The sequence below is a fragment of the Paramormyrops kingsleyae genome, chromosome 13 (genome assembly GCF_048594095.1).
Source record: "Paramormyrops kingsleyae isolate MSU_618 chromosome 13, PKINGS_0.4, whole genome shotgun sequence".
Taxonomy (NCBI): Eukaryota; Metazoa; Chordata; class Actinopteri; order Osteoglossiformes; family Mormyridae; genus Paramormyrops; species Paramormyrops kingsleyae.
The window spans coordinates 27,746,097-27,767,502 of record NC_132809.1 but is presented as its reverse complement, the minus strand read 5'-3'; the positions used below and the strand labels follow the sequence as shown (position 1 = coordinate 27,767,502).

General features: G+C 48.3%; 1 protein-coding gene across 5 annotated transcripts in view; it reads left to right on the top strand.

The window, feature by feature from the left end:
- Positions 1 to 21,406, top strand: part of LOC111850530 (DENN domain-containing protein 5A-like) — a 35,563-nt gene that overhangs the window by 856 nt on the left and 13,301 nt on the right. Inside the window, exons 1-9 of one of the 5 annotated variants that reach the window (XM_072698506.1) lie at positions 8,385 to 8,647; positions 8,795 to 8,878; positions 9,193 to 9,302; positions 9,587 to 10,181; positions 14,999 to 15,186; positions 17,156 to 17,464; positions 18,544 to 18,759; positions 20,031 to 20,265; positions 20,910 to 21,060. In XM_072698506.1, coding sequence (XP_072554607.1) covers positions 8,641 to 8,647; positions 8,795 to 8,878; positions 9,193 to 9,302; positions 9,587 to 10,181; positions 14,999 to 15,186; positions 17,156 to 17,464; positions 18,544 to 18,759; positions 20,031 to 20,265; positions 20,910 to 21,060 — 1,895 coding nt within the window. In that variant the 5' untranslated portion in view covers positions 8,385 to 8,640. Of the gene's footprint in view, positions 1 to 8,288; positions 8,361 to 8,384; positions 8,648 to 8,794; positions 8,879 to 9,192; positions 9,303 to 9,586; positions 10,182 to 14,998; positions 15,187 to 17,155; positions 17,465 to 18,543; positions 18,760 to 20,030; positions 20,266 to 20,909; positions 21,061 to 21,406 lie in introns of those variants that run through there. The other 4 variants (XM_023824497.2, XM_023824498.2, XM_072698507.1 and 1 more) reach the window with 4 other exon arrangements.

Genomic DNA, 21,406 nt, shown 5'->3' with positions numbered 1-21,406 from the left:
TCATGTAATTCGTGTAATGAGAGGCAAGAAAATGCCCACAAGTACATAACTAGATTGTCTAAAACTGTTAAGCCAAAGTTATTTGCGATTAATGATATTAATGTCTCACATTACCGAATAATAGAGCTGAAGGAACACACTAACGTTGTCCAAGGACATTTATTAAAATATTTATTTTGCACATAGTTGACCACTCGTGCAACTACGCAGCAATAGTAGTAAGATACTCAGTAATTAGAATTACGGTTAAGCAGCACCCTCAAAAAGAGTACATTACTATGACGTTATTTTTGGGAAAGTGATAAATAATGAAATAGTACCTCACCTCAGGAAAAAAGTCAGGAAAATCCGTAAAGATGACTCTCGCCGGAGGCACACATACTGTAATTCTGTATTCTAGTCACAAGCTTTTATCTGATAGTGAGGTATCGCATTAAAAGGGAGAGCGGTGTTTCAGATGGAGAAAGTAAGGTGTTCTGTGGTTAACCAGATCCTCTTTTTATTCAAAATAAATGCTCTACCTTCAGAGAACACGGCCCTTCATTACTTGGTAAACACCGAATTTGCATCCAGAAAGTTTTTACCGACTGTGACATCATGTAAAGTCCAATTAGGGACGTTTTTTTTTAACTAGATGACTGGTTGAAAATGTATGAGAAATGTGTCATAAGTGTCACTTATGTTGAATTTTGGCACATGCAGAACTTATCAATAGAAGAGGATACTGTGGAACTGAAGGTGGTAGGTCTTATATGGACTGAAATGCTTCTGATACAATAACGCATGCAGGAATACCCATTAATCAAGTTAACATTGAAGAGGAAATAAAAGCAGGTTTGGTTCTTTTCTAGCATGAGGACCTCCCTGGAGGGGGGATGGGTGGGGGTGGGGGGCAGGTACATGTGGGGGAGTTTTGGAGACCAGCCTCCTAATCATACTCCAGCTGGTACCCCGAAATGCAAGATGATGTCATTGTACTTCCGGCTCAGTTCTGGACATCTGTGAATTTCCCAGTTCCCTGGGGCGGAGGGGTTGCACGTTAGCCCCAAGAGGAAGGTTCTGTGGCCTCATTATGCTATAGTTACACCCAATCTTCAAGTAAGTCATAAGCCAATCAGAAAGAAGGATGGGCTGTAGGTCTCTCCTAACGTCTTCCCTAGTGAAGGGTGAGCAGGCTGGGACACTGTTACGTTCTTTTTGTCTTTTTGCGTGTCGTTGCTGTACAGTTGCTCACTGGCATAATCAATATGCATGTTGCATTTGATTTTCTATTGCACAGTGTTTAAATGCAAAACTCCTGCTCACCATTGTAGTAGGGGGGAAGAAAAAATTAAGCTAAATTTATATTAATCTGTACTTCTGATATCTGAAGAAGACAAAGATCTACTGTAATTGGCTTGTGACATATAAAGTTAGACAACTGGTAGATAAAGATCTCATTGCAACCAGGAGCGAAGTTCTGTATCACATTTCACATTTCTGCGACTGTCTTCTAAAAGCAGACAGAATGACCGAACACTGAGTTACATCTTCTCTTTCTCTCAGTCCCCTATCCAAACAGAGGAGGAATTTGTTAATCAATTCATCTCTGAAGCCATGCTCAATTGAACAATGGCAGTCAGGATGCTATGTGTAGGAACTCGGCAACTGAACATGGCAAGTCAGGCATGGGAGAAAGTATTCAGGTCTTTGCTTGAGTGTCAGTGTTCAGGGCCACTTTGAAAAACACAAAGACACTGCAAAAACTTGCAACGGCCTGACTGTAGTAGCTGAAGAAGAAACACGGGGATGTATGTCATAGAAATTATTGTAGCAGGTGAATATATTCAATGATAGTAGGAATCATACATTATACATGCTGCATTTTTAAGCAAATGGAAAAGAATTAAAATCAGCTGTTCAATCACTGCCAGCCCCCACATGGCAGTTTACCAGAGAGTAATGTGTGATCTGTTAGATGTTGAGTCAATACTTAGAGAGATACTGCATAAATGCATGTAAGGAGTACATGCAGTTCTTTTGTCGTAAGGGACATAACTCTTCTTTTTGATTGGCCCATACATTCCATGTGACACATATGAGCCAATGAGGTTGGCACACACAGATTCTCCTTGCAGCAAAGACCTGGTCAGCCTGCAGGAAAGGTCCAGGCTCCCCTGTCCAAATAGGGACAGAGAGGGGAAGTGAATCGCTGCTTCAGTCTGTGCAAGTGTCACGCTTGCCGCTCGGAGCTGCTGACGAGGCTACATTTGCAGGGCATTTTTTTTTTTTTTGTTTTCTTCCCCCACCTCTCTCCAGAAACACGCAGTTTATTTATCCGCATGGAGCTGTGGTGAAGCTGTGTACCCTAGGAAATACTCCAGTTAGCCCTGGTCCCCATGTTTGTTTGTACAGGAAGTGGGGGCGTGGTCTCAGGACTAGTTAGGTAGATTGGGACTTTCGGCGAGCGGGTCTCCGGGCTCCTCGACCCGCCCGCCAGGGGCATCTTAGTGCGTTTCCCTCCATTGTGCACTTGGCTTTCTCCGGCACACATCCTGCAGCTGTTCCTCCACTCTGCCCCCCCCCACCATGCACACAGCCTGTCTCTGCAGCTGTCTGTCCTGGCCCTCTCAAATCGGTGTGCCTTAAGAACCCCCCGTCCTGTCCGGCCCACTCCCCCGGCTCCCTCCGTGGTCTGCGGCAGCCCAACCCAGCCCCTTCCCCGGTTTGCTGCTCTGCCTTGGCTGGGAAGCCGTGTCCATGGAAACGTCTGGCTGGGATAAAGTGGTTCAGGGATGTCCCCCCCCCCCACCACCCCATCCTCACTGGAGAAGTGGCCCTTGGGAGACATGAATGGCCCCTTCTCTAGCAGGCTGCCGGTCCCGGGGGCCCATCAAAGGCCTCTCAGTTCTCCGCCGCAGAATGAGAGCCTCTTCTGTCTGGTTGAAGCACCTCCCCCCTCCTACTTCCTGATTGGTTTATTGTGTGGCTGTCAAGCAGCAAGCACATGGAAGGGGGCAAATAGAGATCGATCCAAGAAACAGACAGGGTCTTCAGCAGACCCTGCAGACTCTCGCCCGTCACCAGATACCAATAAGTAACCAACCAATAAAAGCTCAGCATTAACACTGTTCCTGAATACAGGTACTATCCCCAGAATTTTACAATAAGTTCCAGAACTTACAATGTCTTTTCTGTCTTTATCTTCTCAGGCTGACACTGCATTTGTCTAGTAAGCTACGTACAGTGTGTTGATGTACAGTGCTCTGTGTAATTGACGCTTTGGCCCAGTGGCGTGACTTCAAAGGGTGGTTTCCGCGTGGTTTTGATCTCACCCTACTCCTCTGTAGCGTCTTCCGTGCCAAAGTGTGACTTTCCCTTGCTGTGTGGCTGTGAGAAACGTTCCATGTTTAGGAAACTTGTTTATGCCACGATGGCAGGCCATAGGTGTCTCCTCACATCTGCCACCAAGAGGGTGGAAGTTAGATATTGAGCAACACGTTTATCTCCCAGACTGAGGAAACAAAACTGGAATCTGTTCAGGAAACGTTAGCTTGAGTTTATAAAACGTGCATTTTCAAGTTTCCCCACTCTGTCTTTCAATGGCAACACGGTGGTTGTGTGATAACAGATAATGTAGGAGATCGGGCCGGTTTTAGTTAACCTCTGGTTTCCTATTGGCCGAGGTGTCACAGGAAATGACCTCGGTTTGATTTTGAGCCAAGAAATTGGAAGATTTGAGACTTGTGTTCTTCTGCCAGTGAAGAGGTTTGTGGGTTACTAATAAATGCAGCATAGATACCACACTTCGGTGGTTTCCACAGTGAAATGGAGACTCTAATCACACCAGTGGCGCGTGTTTGTTACCTTGGTAAAAGGGTATTGGGAGAAGCTACTCCGTGCTCTTCAAACCTCATTAAAAGAGGATTTGAAGGATAAGTAATTAGTGTCTGGGTGAGGGACCCTTTGGCCGAGTGTGGGGCCAGTTTATCAATTTCCCCAGCAGGCCCCTCAGTAAACAGACAGACATCTGGTCCTGGGGGTAAAACACGCTAATTCCCAGGCTAATTCCTAGCTGTCCGTGGCACCATCTTATCCGCTGTCCATTGAGCGAGTGGAGCTGATGGCACAGATCACCGAGATCCCATCACGTGGTTTCCGGAAGCCTCTGCGTTCACCTGGGTGCGTTCCATCCCATCCCGTTGCATCCTAGAGCTCTTGACTGCACTTGCATAGTAAATGGGATAGACCCCAGTCCCTCCACTGCTGCATAGGCCAGGGTTAGTGGTTAGAAGATAGATGGATGGGGTTTCTTGCTGGAATTCCATAACGTGTTCCTGAGCGCTCGGCTTCCGTCGATTGACGTCCTTCTGTCCTGAGCTGTTTTCCCCTACTATGTTGGATTTGGTTTTCACTTTGAAACCATTACTCTCTGATTTTGGTTACCCAAGTTCTCATTTTCTCCTTCTACTCAGGCAGTCTTTATCTGCTTTACCTTGCCCTCCCTTTCCAGAAAGTTCCAACTACAAATGTGTGAAACATTACATCTCAGCAAATCCATATTCCAGCTGCGAGGGCCTCTTGAGTATCTGTCCCAAACCCGTTTTTAATGAACCTTGTGCCCCCCAGATGCCACATCTTCTTTGATAGTCGCACCTTTTTTCTATTGTGAGGGGTGACTGACACACATGTGCACGTGGCTGGCTTATCAAAGCCCCCGCCTGGTCTTTGTCTCTAGCCTGCTCACCAGGGTCTCCCGCCTGGTTCCTGTCCCACTCACCGGGGTCTCCCGCCTGGTTCCTGTCCCGCTCACCGGGGTCTCCCGCCTGGTTTCTGTCCCGCTCACCAGGGTCTCCCGCCTGGTTCCTGTCCAGCTCACCAGGGTCTCCTGCCTGGTTCCTGTCCCGCTCACCGGGCTCTCCTGCCTAGTTCCTGTCCCACTCACCAGGGCCTCCCACCTGGTTCCTGTCCCGCTCACCAGGGTCTCCCACCTGGTTCCTGTCCCGCTCACCAGGGCCTCCCACCTGGTTCCTGTCCCGCTCACCAGGGCCTCCCACCTGGTTCCTGGCTCGCTCACCAGGGTCTCCTTGCTGGTTCCTGTCCAGCTGGTCAGGGCCCTCGCCTGGGCCCTGGTTCGCTCAATGATCTGTGGATCGTGACCTGTCATTATGTTCATGTGTACAAATTCTGCATCATTATAATGGGATGCCTCTCTTGTATCCACGCGGGGGGGAGAGTGGGAGCCGGTCCCCCGTGCGGTGGCGGGGTGTACCGATGTCCAGTCCCCCACGCTCAACTTCCTGTAGTCATGGCAGTGTTGCCAACAGCAATCGGCGATGAGTTACAGTTGCATCCCCGCCTGCTGTCAGATGGGACATCCCACTCGCTGCTACTCCAGATCAGCTCAGTGAGCACTCTGTTGTGTAGGTGGTGGCCGTAGGCCCCCCCCCGGCGCCCTAACTGCCCGCGATGGGTGGACGTCATCCCCCCTGTCTCTTCCTCTTTTGTTTTCACCCTCTGTTGCCGCCCACGTTCGCTTCTCTGCCGTAGGATTTCTGGAGGACGTCGTCTCGCACCCAAGGCGTCGTCATGGCAGCGGGGCAGTGCGTCACCATCGCCATGCGTCAGCTCGGCACTCGTATCTGGGGATTTCACGTGTAATGGGACCCCCCCCCCCTAGTGTTCCTGATGCCAGGCTACAGGAAGTGTATGACAAGTGGGTAGATGGGATATACCAAGTACAGCAGGGTGGGGGTGGACCATAAATTATCACATTTGCATGAGTGCGTGAGTGCAGCCTCCCCCACGCTCATTACAATATGACATGCTCGTTTTACAGCCGGACAAAAACTTGTTAGGCGGAGGGTTCTGATTCATTTTCATTCTGATTACCTTGTTACGCTGTAATTGGACTCCACTGACCCAGTTTGCATAAATACACATGTATGTATTAAGTCTCCACAAGGTTCTGCTAGTCACCAGACCTTAGGATGGCTTTTGAATGAAGATATTGGTTATGTAGCCCAACGCAAAACATCTTTCAAAGTTTCTGGTAATAGAAAGTTAGAATTAGAATTAGAATTTGTCCGGCCATTCGCCCTGAAACAAGCTCACTTGCTTTGCCGCCAGTTCGTTTATTTATTTTGTTATTTAAAATGTGTCTTTCGAAGCTAGTTGATCTCACCAACTTGCTCTTTTCAAGCTAGACCTGTTTCTGTTTGGTACAAACACCTAATAGACACCTTGAAGATAACAGCCCACTGTTCAGCATTGATGTTAATGAAGAAGATATCGGTCCCTGAGAAAATCAGAAATCTGTAGAATAACACCAACTCTGATCATGCATGAATGCTGCACATTATCTCCCTGGTAACAACACTGTCTTTTACATTTCAATGTGTCAGAATTTGCTCACCTGATTCTTTTGGTGGAGCATGGCTCAGAGGGTTAGGACACTGTGTTCAGAAGGTCACCGGTTCAAATCTCGGGGTCAGCAAAGTGATTTCACTGATAGCCCCCTGACCAAGGCCCTAACCCCCAACTGGCCCTGCCTTCTCATCTGTATGTCGTTTTGGATAAAACTGGCTGCAAAGTACTGTTGTGGATGTGGATGTACCGTTCTGTGACATTGTGGATGCGTGGATCGAGCCTTTCTTTAGGCCGAATGAGGCAGGACAGACTTTGTTTGGCCTGGTCTGAAAGGCTTTCCACGCCAGGGGGACATATTCCCGACACACTGCATCTCACGCCTGCCAGACTATGCGGAAATGGAGCCACAGTTCACAACCAGGAAATGCTTTAACTGACACTGCATAAACTGTGTATATTAAAGGTCAGTCATGGCTGATGTATGACCCTCCCCCGACATCGGCCATTTTTGTTCTGCTGGTCTGCCAGGGTCTTGTACTCAAGCTGATCTAAAAATGCAGAGTTGTCTTTTTCTGTTTGGAGGCGCGTGGCCGTCACCAGACCTTTGTGAACGTGAGAGGTTATTTCCGAGGTGTCCTTAGACATATGGCCGTCTCAGCGTGCAGAAACACTCGAAGCCTCGGCCGAACGAGCCAATGCGATCATCGGAGATGGATTACCGTTCTCCTGGCAGCACAGGGGATATGACTCTTCCCCCACTGCCCTCTTTCTGGAGCAGCGCCCCCTGGTGATACCATGTGACCATGTTACACTGGCGTCTTTTAACTTGGGGGGGCGGAGAGCACATCAAATGGTGCTGTTCGTGATCTAGCAACGACCCCCAGGGTCCCTTCCCTAAGGCCTATGAGCCAGGAGTGGGCGGAGCCGGTGGCAGGCGGGGCAGTGAATGGGCCGCAGTGTGTTGTGCGTGGGTGGGCTCCGGGGGCGGGCCTTATCAGGTAGGGGGCGCCTTCCGGAAGTCCAGGAATCATGATGTAAATCTCCCAGAAAGGCGTGTGGTCATGTGACAGGGCAGGTTGCGAGGTTGTGCTTGGTGCCAGTGAGTCAGGACAAAAGTCCAAATGAGACGTGAGTGTCGCTCTGCTATGGGGGAGGGAGCGGGTCCAGCTCAGAGCCTGGCACGGTTCGATCACCACCACCCCCCTCCCCATCACTGCAAATACCACCGTGACTCATACAGTATCAGCATCCATGATTTCATTTCTCCCTCTCTGGTACATTTTAACCCTTTTAGAATCATGATAAGGAGCATTTTAAGTATTTGAAAATGAACTTTGGATTTGCTCAAAGGTCAAGGGTCAGGCATTTCCACACTTCAGTGGGTCTTTCCCCTCTCTCTGGGTTTCCCCCTTATTCTGACCTCCTGTTTCCTGTCATATCTCACCATATTACCCCTGATCACCGATTCCAGCCGTGCTCCCTCCTCGCTCCTGTACCTCTCTCAGTATCCTCCTGCCTCCTCGCACTCGTGTGTCATTTTTACACTGGTTCCTGGCGACGCTTTGCTGTGATTCGCTCAATGCCCCTGGAGCACTACGGTCCAGACGTATTCCACCCCACCGCTCAACGCTTTATTCATTATGATTTTTGAGAAATCTGTCAGCTGGCAACTTGGGAATAATCCATGTGATTAGCCCACAGTGTTCTGCAGTCTTTGAAAGGAGTTTTATTAATTCAATCCATCCTAGTGACCGTATCTGTACTCATTTAATCAGCGCAGAGTGACTGAGGGATTAACGCTGGTCGCCGGGAGCGGTTTTCGTTCCCAGACGGCTCAGCCAGTGCTGGGTTCCCCGCATCTGCGGAGACTCCCGCTGTGGCTGGGCTTTTGCACGGATGCCCTGGGCAGCTCATTAACTGTTGTTTTATCTGTTATGTAGCTTTATACCAGTATTTACAGACTTCTAAATTGAGTGATGGGGCCACACAGTTGTCGTCGAGTGACAAGACAGGTAATGCCCCCCCCCCACCCCCCACACCTTTGTACCCTCTGATTTCATTACACTGGAACCCTCTGCACTCTGCTTGTGCCCCCTTAACCTTTAACCTATGGACCCTGCCCTACTTCTACAGCCGCGTTGCCTAATTATGAGATGAGCCAAGCTCGCCGGCGTTGAGGACATAAAGGGCCCTTCCTCTTCCTCCTACTCCAACATCTTCCGAACAGCGATCACTGCCTGTCGTACCTTTCCGCCAGCAGGAATCCCCCCTGTTCCACCCTCTTCACCCCGAATGACCTGTATGTTCTACCAAGAACACCCGTGCACCTCTGATTATGTCCCCGGCGCCTTATTATAATTTGCCGTTTTTTCTTGATTGGTTGGCTGATTTATTGTTGTTTTTTCCACCATATTGCTGTAATGGCTGCCACCCTGTTTATTTCCAGGCCCCAGAAAAGGTCCGTGTTCCTATTCCCCTCATTTCTCCACTCGACGTGGTGAAAACGCTTCATTTGCGGATGCAATTTTTTGTAAGCCCTTTCCTGATTGGCTCACTACCGTCAGTCGCATGTGCCCTCTGTGTGACCTCACACGTTGAGTCTGCTGGGTGGCAGCTCCTTCTGCAATATGCCCTTCACACCCGTTTAATGCCAGTCTTCTTACTGCCCGTGGACCACCTTACACCCTACGCTTGCCTCTGATTGGACACTTGCACCCCCCCCCCTGCTTCCACCGCAACCCTCCTGGTGTGGGCTTTGGATTGTGCTCCCCCACCCCCCCCACCCCCCATACACATACACTGATCCCTCTTTGTTGTACCCACCTCCCCCCCCCCCCCCCCCAGGCGAGAATTTTGAGCAGAGTCCACTACGGAGGACCTTCAAATCCAAAGTTTTAGCACACTACCCTGAGAATGTGGAGTGGAGTCCCTTTGACCAAGACGCCGTGGGCATGGTGAGACGCAGCCTTGGGGGGTGGGGGCATCGGGCTAAGGGGGTGTCCCCTCATATTTAAAAAAAATCTTGGAATTAGTTAACTGAGACCAGACCCCATAATTCAGGCCTATTATTGGACAGGACTTGGGATAATTGGGTTCCTGAGAACATTTGTCTTATCCCCATATATCGTATGTGTATTATACGATAGTCTTGTTTTATAGTATCCTGCTGACCATGAATGGTAATTTAAGGGGGAGTCCTGATGGTAAGTCTGTGCTGACCCCCCCGTGTGTCCCACAGCTCTGTATGCCAAAAGGGCTGTCATTCCGGACGCAGGCAGACGCCCGCGAGCCATGTTTCCACTCCTTCATCATCACCCGCGAGGACGGCTCGCGCACGTACGGCTTCGCACTCACCTTCTACGAGGAGGTGACCAGCAAGCAGATCTGCGGCGCCATGCAGACGCTCTACCACATGCACAACGCTGAGCGGCACGACGTCCCACGCCTTCGCCGCTTCGACTCCTACGACATCGGCCGGGACACGCTCTTCGCCTCCAAGTGTATCTGCTTGCTGGCGCCCATGGCCTTTCCGCAAGCGTGCTGCCAGGTGCTGCAGCAGCTGTACCGCGCCGTCACCTCCGCCCAGCCGCCGCCGCTGCCCCTGGAGAGCTACATCTACAACGTGCTCTACGAGGTGCCTCTGCCGCCTCCCGGGCGCTCCCTTAAGTTTTCGGGTGTCTACGGGCCCGTGGTGTGTCAGCGGCCCAGCACCGTCGAACTGCCGCTCTTCGACTTTCCCATCGGCGAGGTCTTCGAGCTCCTGGGCGTGGAAAACGTGCTGCAGCTATTCACCTGCGCCCTGCTGGAGTTCCAGATCCTGCTCTACTCCCAGCGTGAGTCCCTCAGTAGGCCCCTCTAGCACCCATATTCAGAGATGGAAAGTTCAGGTCCAGAAAGTGCAAATCCAGACCATCAACCAACCTGTTGAGTATAAAGAGTTACAGTCACACAGTACTTAACTGGTTGGTTGGAATAAAATCTTGGTCTGGATTTGTACTTTCTGGACCTGAACTTTCCACCTCTGCCCATTTCTTATTTCACGGTTCCTCATGGCTACCTTTTAAGTCCGCTTTGATTTCAAAAGTTTTTGAGAATTGTTCATGGAATATTGTATGATAAGTGGTAAGCATTGAATTTCTAATTTCTATGAGATATTCAGATGATTTTTTTAAATGAGGCCCTTAGTGTGAGTGTTTAATTTTCGGGGAATGGCATATAGGCGAAAGCATGGGCACACAGGTAACTATATTTTTCGTTGCCTCACATCTCCTCCTGGTGTGGGTTTGATTCCCACCCAGTGTGTGAGGAGTTTACAAGGGTTTCCTTCATAGTCTAGGGCAGGGGTGTCAAACTCTAGTCCTGGAGGGCTGGGACCCTGTGTAGCTCAAGAGCCATGTGGTAATTAGCACAAGGAGTTGAAAGGCGTTGAATCAGGTGTGTTAAATGAGGGGAAACCCAAAAATGTGCAGGGCTCCGACCCTCCAGGACTGGAGTTTGACACCCGTGGCCTACAGCGTGCGTCTGTGCACCCTGTCTGTGATGAACCATCATCCCATCCAGGGTGTCCTTTGCTCTCTGGTTAATGGACATCCTGTGCTGGATAAGATGGATTATGGAAAATTACCTTAAATTTTAAGATGTGATGGGTAGATTTGGGATGGTTAGATTTTTATTATGTTGCTGCACCAGGAATCATCTTTGAAATTTTTGGAAAAGAGGTGAGTAACATATCTGACCATGTGTACCTGGTCGGAGGTGATTAAAGTGTCCAGATTGAAGGTGAATTGAAAGGGACTGACTACCCCAATAGGGGCTTTCAGGATAAAGGTTCAATATCCATTCCTTTTTCTGCTCAGACAAGGTCAAACAAATTTGACCTCAATCTTATGTGCCCAGAGATGACAGTTGATCACTCTACAGGAGATGTCAGCTCAACACTGTCTCGTGCCGTACACAACACTTTTCGCCCAAGCCGATATTGAACTTAATCCTTATTGATATAAACCAACACATTGTAATCCATACTAACATTAATCCATACTCATGATTTACTCATTTGTCTGATGCGTGCATCGAAAGTATTACAATTTCTGTACTCCTTGGGATCTGAACCCACAACCTTTGCATTTTTTTTTAGCACAATGCTATACTTGTTTAGCAACAGGAGCAGTGCCCATAGTGACCCCCAGCCCACCCCACATTTGAACCCACGGTGATTCATGCTCCATTCTCTCCATCCCGTACTGGGGTCCAGGACTTTAAGGTCCTGCAGTGTTTGCTTCTGTCACCCCGGTGACATCATCCTTCCAAAAGGAGGGATGAGAATCATCAGAGCGGCATGTAGGATAATCGGCACTGGGGCGAGTCTCCCCTCCTGTGTGCCTGGGATCTGCTGCACTGTCATCCCCCCCCCCCCCCCCAGCCCTCATCACACAGACATCTAACTCCTTGCCTGGCAGCAACCATGCGCTAGCAGCGAGGGTTAACTCTATTAGCGCCCTCAATACCAAAGATTATACCTCTGATTATGCTACCATCCTCAACAGGGTCGTTTTACTGCTTCCCATATATAAATTAAAAACCAAGATCCCCCCCCCCCCCCCAATAAAAATGTCATTAACATAGTTACTGGATTTAATTTGACCGGAATTCTTAGTAAGATAAACCTCATTATTAATAAGCAGGAATTTGTAATGACTTTCTAATGAAAATGGTGAACGCCAGTTTCGATATTGCTGCGTGTCATCAGTTAATATAGCATTCATTGAAATGTAAGGAGTATAATAGTGACTGTATTCGATTAGGGACAGATCACTCTGTGCCATAAGTCTGAAAGAATGCCTGCATTAGTTCTCAGATTAGGGCTATTTTGAGGTGTACTGTTTGGAAAATAGCCCTCTGTGCCTTTAAGGTCTCTCATATCCAGTGCCATGCATCAGAGCTCATTCATCTTGCAGTTCGTCCAGCTGCTTCTAAGCTCTGAAAAAGAGACTCGCTCGCCTCATGTATTGTCAGCCTCACTTTTGCATCACTTCGGGCAAAAAGCGTGTGCTAAATTAATAAAGTGAGCACACGGGACCCACCGCCTCCCCGAAGGGTTAATCCAAGGAACGTGGGCAGGCCTTTCAGGTGCATCTCTGGGCTGTTGCTCAGCAACAATCTACAAAAGGGGAGGATGTCACTGATGGAGCGTAAATATCATTGGTTGGAGATGACATCATGCGCTCCCTTTCCCCCGCCCCCCAGAAGTTTAAATGTTGCACAGTTTATGCAGGGTCTTCATGGGGCTTAAGCCCCCAGGGATTATCGGGGAGGGCCGACAGCAGAGTTTAATATGCAGGGGCTGTCGCTGTACTGACGCCAGTTGGAATTAAAAAGCAGAATTCATAGGGCAGCAATCATGGCACAAATAACAGCACAAATCTTTGCCAAGTGCTCACCCCAGCTGTGTTTACCATCAGGCAAACCAGATATCTGCATAGTGCCCTCTGCTGGTGAAATACAGTCACTACAGGGGGGGGGCGAACCTGCCCCTGTGTGCAGGTGTATTTTGATTGACAGGCATTAGCCCTGGTTTCACTGCTGGATATATAGCAGCTCTGTGGCATATTGGCGTTCACTGAATTAGGACCTGGAGGATCTGCGTCCCTTCAGTGAAACCAGGGTGGGACCATGATGGTGGCTATGCTGCCACCACAGCCAAGTCCTTGACATGTATCTCCATGTCTCCTTCATTTCATTGCCTAAATAAGGAGCGTCTCAGATCCAGACAGCGTTGTGTATCCCCCCCCCTCCCCACCCCCACGAGGAGGAGTTGCGTTCCGAGAGCCCAGATTAGCATTGCACTCCCGGATTCTCCCAGAAGCCCGTCCCTCTGAATCCTAAACAGGGAGCCATCGCCTGAATGTCTGAGCGACGAGCAGCGAGTGGAATTATGGGTAAAGGGTGGTGGGATGATGAGCCAGAGGAGTGTGTGGGAAAGGGGGAGGATGGAATAGGAGTGGGGAAGCAGGAATGGGAAGAAGGGGAGGGGAAATGCAGCAGGAGACCACAGCTGTACCCAGTCTGCTGTCTGTATTTCACTATGGGCAACAATACATCCAAATATATTTTGATACAGATTACAAAATGCCATACTTGAAAGTGTATCAGAATAAACTAAAATACAGCCACCAAGCAAAGTATCAAAATAAAATGCTGTAGTTTGTATTTCAAAAATACATAAATCCATCTCGCACACTTCTATTCCGTATCAGTTCTATATCAGCCTGTTCCTTCTCAGGCACACAAATGGCCAAGCATAAGAGCAACGTTTCTTCACTCCTTAACTAGACACAGCACAAATTTGAAACCAAACAAAAGATCACGTATTCTGTATTTAGAATATTAACTGTATGATTTTTGTAATTGAAAAAGTAATAATAAGAAATTGTTTTTTTTTTTTTGTAATTTAATTGAAAAGGTTGCTTCCTTTTTATCACCACGGGGGCAAATAACTCAAAACAACAAAATATAAAATGAGAAATGACACCCCAAATACTAGCCCTCCCCCACACTGGCAGTCTGGCCACCATATAACCCTGCATGGACCCTGACTGTTTACATTTGCTGGCCGTGCAGCATCCTGATTGAGGGCTTTTCTGTCAGCCCTGCAGTGGTTCTGTTTGGGGCACTCGGGCTCTCTCGGTCTGACAGTTTTCCAGTAAGAAGTAGCCTTGTTTATCTTCCCCGTAGCGCTTGACGGCACACATTCAGTAATCGCAGACAGTAAGTGCTACTTATGTGACATATTGAAATTTTTCGCTATGACAGCAAGAATTTATAAAATGCCAATATAATTAAATAAAGAACACAAACTTGCCAATGAATGCATCCGTTACCTGTAACCACCTGGAAGGCATGTGACAGGGCAGGTGACAGGGCATGTGACAGGGCATGTGACAGCCTGGATAAGATGCCAGTCCAGCTGTAGAACATGTAGCATGCAGCTGTAGTCACCAGAACTGGAAAATGTAAAGGCAGTAATCCTCCCAACCTCCCTGTTTGGAAGAAACCAGACGACCCCATGAACGAAGGGTGAACGTGCAAACTCCTCACACACAGAGCTGGGGGCAGCAGTCGAACCCGCAACCCTAGGGGTGTGAGGCCACTGCCCCACCTACAACTGATTTCAGATACAAATAAATATGAATTGACTTCTATGAACTTTAATCTACAAATGACTTAATACCAAACCCCCAAGACAAAATTAATGCACAGAATTATAAAATTTATATGTGGGTGTTGTGCAGCTCTGCCTGTGAGCGGAAGGTTGCTGGGTCAAATCCCATGGCTGGCAGAATGATTTCACTGTTGGGCCATTGAGCAAGGCCCTTAACCCCTATTGCTTCAGGGACACTGGCTGACCATACTCTGCGATCCGCACTTGTATGGTGCTCTGGGCAAAAGTGTCTGTCAAATGAATAAATGTAAATAGGAATAATGTACGAAAAAAAACTGTTTTTTAGTTATTGATATATGTTTAACTGTTAGAATTGGTGAGCTGAGAAGCAGTCACGTGTCTTTGTTACTGAGGGACGTTGATCTTCTGCAGACCCAGTGAAGGATGCGGAGAGCTCTGGCTGATCCCTGCTTCCCGTGTCTCCCGCAGACTACCAGAGGCTGATGACGGTGGCCGAGAGCATCACCGCCCTGATGTTCCCCTTCCAGTGGCAGCACGTCTATGTGCCCATCCTGCCCGCCTCGCTGCTGCACTTCCTGGACGCGCCTGTACCCTATCTGATGGGCCTGCACTCCAACGGTCAGGATGACCGATCCAAGCTGGAGCTGCCCCAGGAGGTGGGTGTTTACCAACACACACCACGCATCTGCATGGAGCCCCCTATTGGCCACAAACCATCAATACACTAAATATTAAATAAACACGTTCCCTATTGGAGATCCTGAAGCAGCGTATTCTGCTAACCACCTAGCTAGCTACGATCTTCTGACTCTACTCACTAGCCGTTTTTCGTTTTCCAAACATCCGGGAGGGTGACGCACAGTGACTTTTTCAGTGGGCCCTAGAAACAACTACCCAGCCCCAGCACCTAGAGTGTGCCATTTGCCATTAACGTCTCCTAGTTGTCTGACGTTAGTGTTAGCTATCCAGGTCCAGGAACGAGAACAGTGGGATGCTTCTCCTTCATCTTCCTCTCTGCGTTTTCCACATCAATCTCCCCCATTCTCTTCTCTTCCAGGCAACTCTGATGGTTTACGTTTCCGACAATGCACTTTGATACTATCGAAAATGATGGACATTAAATTCTGCACCCAAAGATACATCAGGAAGGTGCTTCTGTGATCTAAACCTGAACTTTGGTTGTCAAAATGAATCCCTTGAGATGCTATCAGTGTTGACAGCAGTGATAGAATCAGTCAGAAATCTGTTCTCTGTTCGGGAAATCTATTACTCAGCCTAGAAGTGCCCAGAATTTTGACATTTTGACAAACACAGAAAACCTCGTGGTTGCAGCGTGCGATGTACTGTACTTCTGGGTAATTATCCTAATGACTCACCCAAGAATCTCTCCGTCTCTCTGTCTTTTATCTACATGTCAATCTCCCCATTACACCCCCTGCTGTTCAGAGATTCGAGGACTCAAAGGATTCCAAAGCGTTATTGTCACTTGTACACGTACAGTGAACCGCTCGCTTGCCCTCCCCCCTGCTGACTTAAACGACATATAACGAGGAAGAACAATATCAAATAACAGAATAACAAGAACAATAAAGTACATGCAACATACATACGACATATGCAGTATACCTTAAACAAACGTACAATATACAAAATGCTACTATATGTACAGTATACGCACAATATACATAACATACAGTATATTGACAATATACATGCAATATATATACTACATACAAGTAGGTAGGACAGCAAGGTGCTGAAGTTACAGCGATAATGGTTGATAAATATCAGTAATGACTGGACAGTAACTCTGAAGTACCTGCCCCCCCCCCCCCCCATTTAATCAGATATGCCTTCACAGATGCCTCATGTGGCTGTTATTTCCCAGTCCAGCACCACACACCCCCATCACAGCTGATTGCGATGAGCGCACCTGAGTCTAAGAATGACGCTCCCGCGCGTTAGCCGCGTGACTTCTCTGCACGATCGCCGCGATAAGCAGCCACTCTCCATTATGTTCTGTAAATATATTTGCCCTAGAAATTCAATAACGCATAGAATAACGAGGAATTGGTACAGTCCTGCCAGCGGGGTGTGTATGTTGACACTTTAACCCGTTTTTACCCTTGAGGATAACGAACAGCAGATCACGTTAACTGCAGGTTAATACATGTTTGTGGACTACAGGTTATTCTCATTTGTATTGTTTGGTTCCATACTGTTATTCAGTGTCTTTCCAAAGAGATAAATACCCTAAGCCAGGGTGTGATATGAACTTTTTTTATTTGTATAAATAAAAAGCGTACTGACTCATTTACATTGGAGTGACTTCTTTAATGGTGTAATACCTGCAGTCACCCAAATATTAGCCCTTCAGCCAAATACAAATAACAAACCTAGTATGTCACAGTGAATCACTGATTTACCAAAAAATTAGTTTCTTTTTTCAAGGAACATTTCTATGAAGTATTGCTATGAAGAATTGGTATAACTGACTTAACATTCTTCTTTAACTGTGAGCTGCCACCTGCTGGAGGAAATTAGAAATGCAGGGATCCTGGTCTTGGATTTGTTGTATCACATCGATAACAGTGACTAGTAACTTGTACTAATACTGTTCTGTAGGCCAACCTGTGCTTTGTTGACATCGACAACCACTTCATCGAACTGCCGGAGGATCTGCCGCAGTTCCCTAACAAGCTGGAGTTCATCCAGGAGATCTGCGAGGTGCTGATGCTGTTTGGCATCCCCCCCGAGGGTAGAGCGTGCAGCGGCGAGGGCGTGGGGGGGCCGAGGGGCTTCCGCGGCTGCGACGTGGCCTCGGACCGCCGCAATGGCAACCTGGCCGGCTCGCCTCTGGATCTGCTGAAGGAGAACGAGACCATCGTCCGGCTGCAGGCCCTGGTCAAACGAACCGGTGTGAGGCTGGAGAAGGTAACATGTCTGTTGGGGGGGGGTGGGGGGTGCTCTTCCGTGACATCACTGTGGACTCCTTAAAGAGACCATGAGAGGACGTGGGGCAGAGGGGCACAGAAGAGGCATGCAGGGCCCATAACTCAGAGGATGATGAGCATCGTTTGTTGGGCTGTTGTGGTTTGCACTTTCTTGGAAGCTACATGGATTAGGCCTCTGTGCCTGTGATCAGAAGGTTGCTGGTTCAACTCCTGTGTTTGGCAGAGTAGCCACATCTCTTTTGGGCCCTTAAACATACTTCAGAGGCTCTCTGAATGCATGACTGATCCTGGGCTCTGTCCCCAAGCTTTGCTCTAACCTGTGTGTTTCACAAAGCAGAGCAAGATAGGATGTGCAAAAACACATTCCAATATAGCTGTACAATATTAATAGTAAATTTCCAAAATGCAGAAAAAACAGCTGTACCCATTCATCTTCTAACCGCTTATACTGGTCGGGGATGAGAGCAGCGTGAGCCACTGGGTACTACTGGGTGCCACTTCCGGCTGAGTTAAGCTCAGTGACCTTAATGTGAACGAGTCCTCGTCTGTTCATAGCCCTGTTCACTACCATTGAAGGACAGCAGGGGGATGAATGAAAAGTATCCCTGATAACTGGCACCTGCTGTTGCTGCACGAATGCTGGCGAGTAGCCAGGCAGCTTGAGACGACTCCGCCTCCTTACAGATGTGTAGTGATGGGCAGCTTTATGGGCCCAGCTGTTTCCCTTCAGGCGACTGTAATTCTTTTTGTTTACTGTTCTTTTTTTTGTACTGTTCTCTCTTACTACCTCGTTATACATCGCTCTTTCCTTGCATCTCTATTCTTTCTCTCCAGCTCTCATTTCATTTTAGACATTACCAAGATAATTGTTTAATTTGGCTCAAATTGTCAAATAAGTTTTTAAATGTATTGAAGTGTAATGAATGTAACTATAAATGTGCCTCAACTGCAATAAAATTTGAAAAGTGATGGCTTATTGTTCTGCTTAGCCTCTCATTGACTCTCTCTCTCTCTCTCTCTCTTTTCCTCTCTCTCCCTTGCTCCCTCCGGCTTTTCCAGCTGGATGGGATGGAGACCTCCGGCACCAACGGCGATCCCAGGGTGCAGTGCGGCGAGGAGGACCTGCGGACGCACCTGCTCAACATCCGCATGCGCGAGGTCTTCGCCAACCGCTTCACGCAAATGTTCGCCGACTACGAGGTCTTCGTCATCCAATCCAGCCAGGACAAAGAGTCATGGTTCAGCACCCGTGACCAGATGCAGAACTTTGACAAGGCGAGTGCCCATCTAGACACAGCTGCACTGCATCGCTGGGAGATAACCACTCTGTCTTGTCATGCCAGGTCAGAGGGAGGGGAGGAACCTGAAATTAATTCATCTGAAATTTAAATAAGCAGCTCATACCTTAAAAAAGCTAGGTTTTCAAGTTTCAAATTCTATTGTTATGTCTGTTTAGAGGGACACTGTGAAATTCTTATACCAGTTGCTGGATGATGGCAGATGCATGGTGGGTACAACAGAATAAACAGCACTGCAGAAAAGGACAAGACAGTCCAAGATAAAAGACAGTGAACAATAGATAATTAATGGGGATATGCAGTAAGGAGCGTGCACTGATACAGTGTGTAAGGAGCATGCACTGATACAGTGTGTAAGAGCATGCACTGATACAGTGTGTAAGGAGCGTGCACTGATACAGTGTGTAAGGAGCGTGCACTGATACAGTGTGTAAGGAGCGTGCACTGATACAGTGTGTAAGAGCATGCACTGATACAGTGTGTAAGGAGCGTGCACTGATACAGTGTGTAAGGAGCGTGCACTGATACAGTGTGTAAGGAGCGTGCACTGATACAGTGCGTTACTGCACCCACTACATGACAAACCTCCTCGGGGATGAGAACCTGAGTGCAGCCATGTGTCAGGTGACACCTCAGCAGTCCGAAATGACCAGTGTGAGTTTTTTTCCAGTGGCTGGAGAGCTCATCCTGCCACCAACCCCCAAGTTTTTCCCTGTAAATTGGAGGACCTCCTCACAGGGCTGGATGTAGATTAACATCATACCCAGGACAAAGCAACTGCGGGTTAAGGGCCTCATTCAAGGGCCCAACCTAGAATTACTCTGGGCATTCACGGGATTTGAACCAGCAACCTTCCAGTTACCAGTACAGATCCCTCAGCGCCACCACTCAGTCCCAAGGATGTGCAAGTAATCACAAAAGTATTATAGTACTGCTACAGTGCAAAAGCAGAATATTAACCGCAGCATGAAGTACAGTACAGGGTGTGGGCAGATAGGTGAGCATGCGATGGGAGAAAGGGACGGGGGCTATATTTAGGGGGGAGGTGGGTTTAACAAAATGGAAACAAAAGCCAACATCAGGGAAGCAATCAGGAATCGGAATTTGGGAAAGGCTTTAACAGGATGCTTGATCAGTCAGCGGGTTCTGAAACCGAAGTCCAATTTCTATTATCAGGGATGAAGCACCACCAGGTCACTCAATACTTCCACACTGTTTTATAATCAAGTGCTCCATGTCGCCCCCTAGGCCTCCTTCCTGTCGGACCAGCCCGAGCCCTACCTGCCCTTCCTGTCGCGCTTCCTGGAGACGCAGACGTTCGCCTCCTTCGTCGACAGCAAGATCCTTTGCCACGACGACGAGGACAAGGAGCACGCGCTGCGGGTGTTCGACGCCCGCGTGGAGAAGGTGCGCATGCTCAACGTGCGGACGCCCACGCTGAGGACGTCCATGTACCAGAAGTGCACCAACGCCGAAGAGTCAGGTACGCACGGCTTGGTGGCTTTGGGATCTGTGCCCACATCTGGAAGGTCATGGGTTCATACCCTGTGGCTGGCAGCATAATCATATCAGATCAAATCACAATGACGAGAGTGCAAATAGAAATGAATAGTGCAAATAGGAAGTATAAATTACTGCAGCATAGCAATAATAAATAGCGTGCAAATTTGAGGCAAATAACATAACATAATACAATGAATGGTCATATGATTAAGAGTAAGGATGTGGTGGATTCGGGATAATAGAATGGATTCATTGATCAGAGTTCAGAAGTCTGATGGTCTGGAAGTAGAATCCGTACTGCTGATTCAGGCCCTCGTACTGCAGTAACACCTGCATGACAATAGCAGTGGGAACAGTCGCGGTTTACTGTTAGGCCCTTGGGATAAGGGTTAGAAAATCCTCACTGCATTCTACATGAGTCTGAAATGCGATGGTAATCTACTAGGCTGTCATTTTTAGGTGTGCAGGTAGGGGGAGCCATACATTCTTAAAGGGGCATTTGAAACGCAGCTGTGAATCTCCTGCTCATTCTCAGTGGTAATTTAAGTTGTCCCGGGGCTCCAGTGAAGCCCATAGACGGCCATGTGACTCACATTAACTCCGTTTCCTGCATCCTGCCCCCAGAGAAGGCCATCGAGGCGAGGGTGACCAAGATCGACCACACGGCACTTCACCCCCACCTGCTGGACATGAAGATCGGCCAGGGCCGCTACGAGCCCGGCTTCTTCCCTCGCCTGCAGTCCGACGTGCTCTCAGCTGGACCCACCAGCAACAAGTAAGGCGAAGGCCGCAGGGAATGCTGGGTAATGGCACTCTGACCAAAACAGCACAATAATGTAGGAACTGCCATCCAAGTGACAGAAGTATTGTGTGTGTGGCTCAGTGGGTTAGGATGCTGTGCCCGTCACCAGAAGGTTGTTGGTTCAAATCCCAGGGTTGGCAGACTGATGGGCCCTTGAGTAAAGTCCTTAACCTCCAATTGCTCCAGAGATGCTGGATAAATGCTTGTGCTCAGACCCCAAGTTTTGCTCTTTACTTCTATATTTGTGTCTGTGTATCTCATGGAGAGCAAGATGGGATATGTGAAACGGCAATTTCCCAACGGGGAAGAGTCACATATC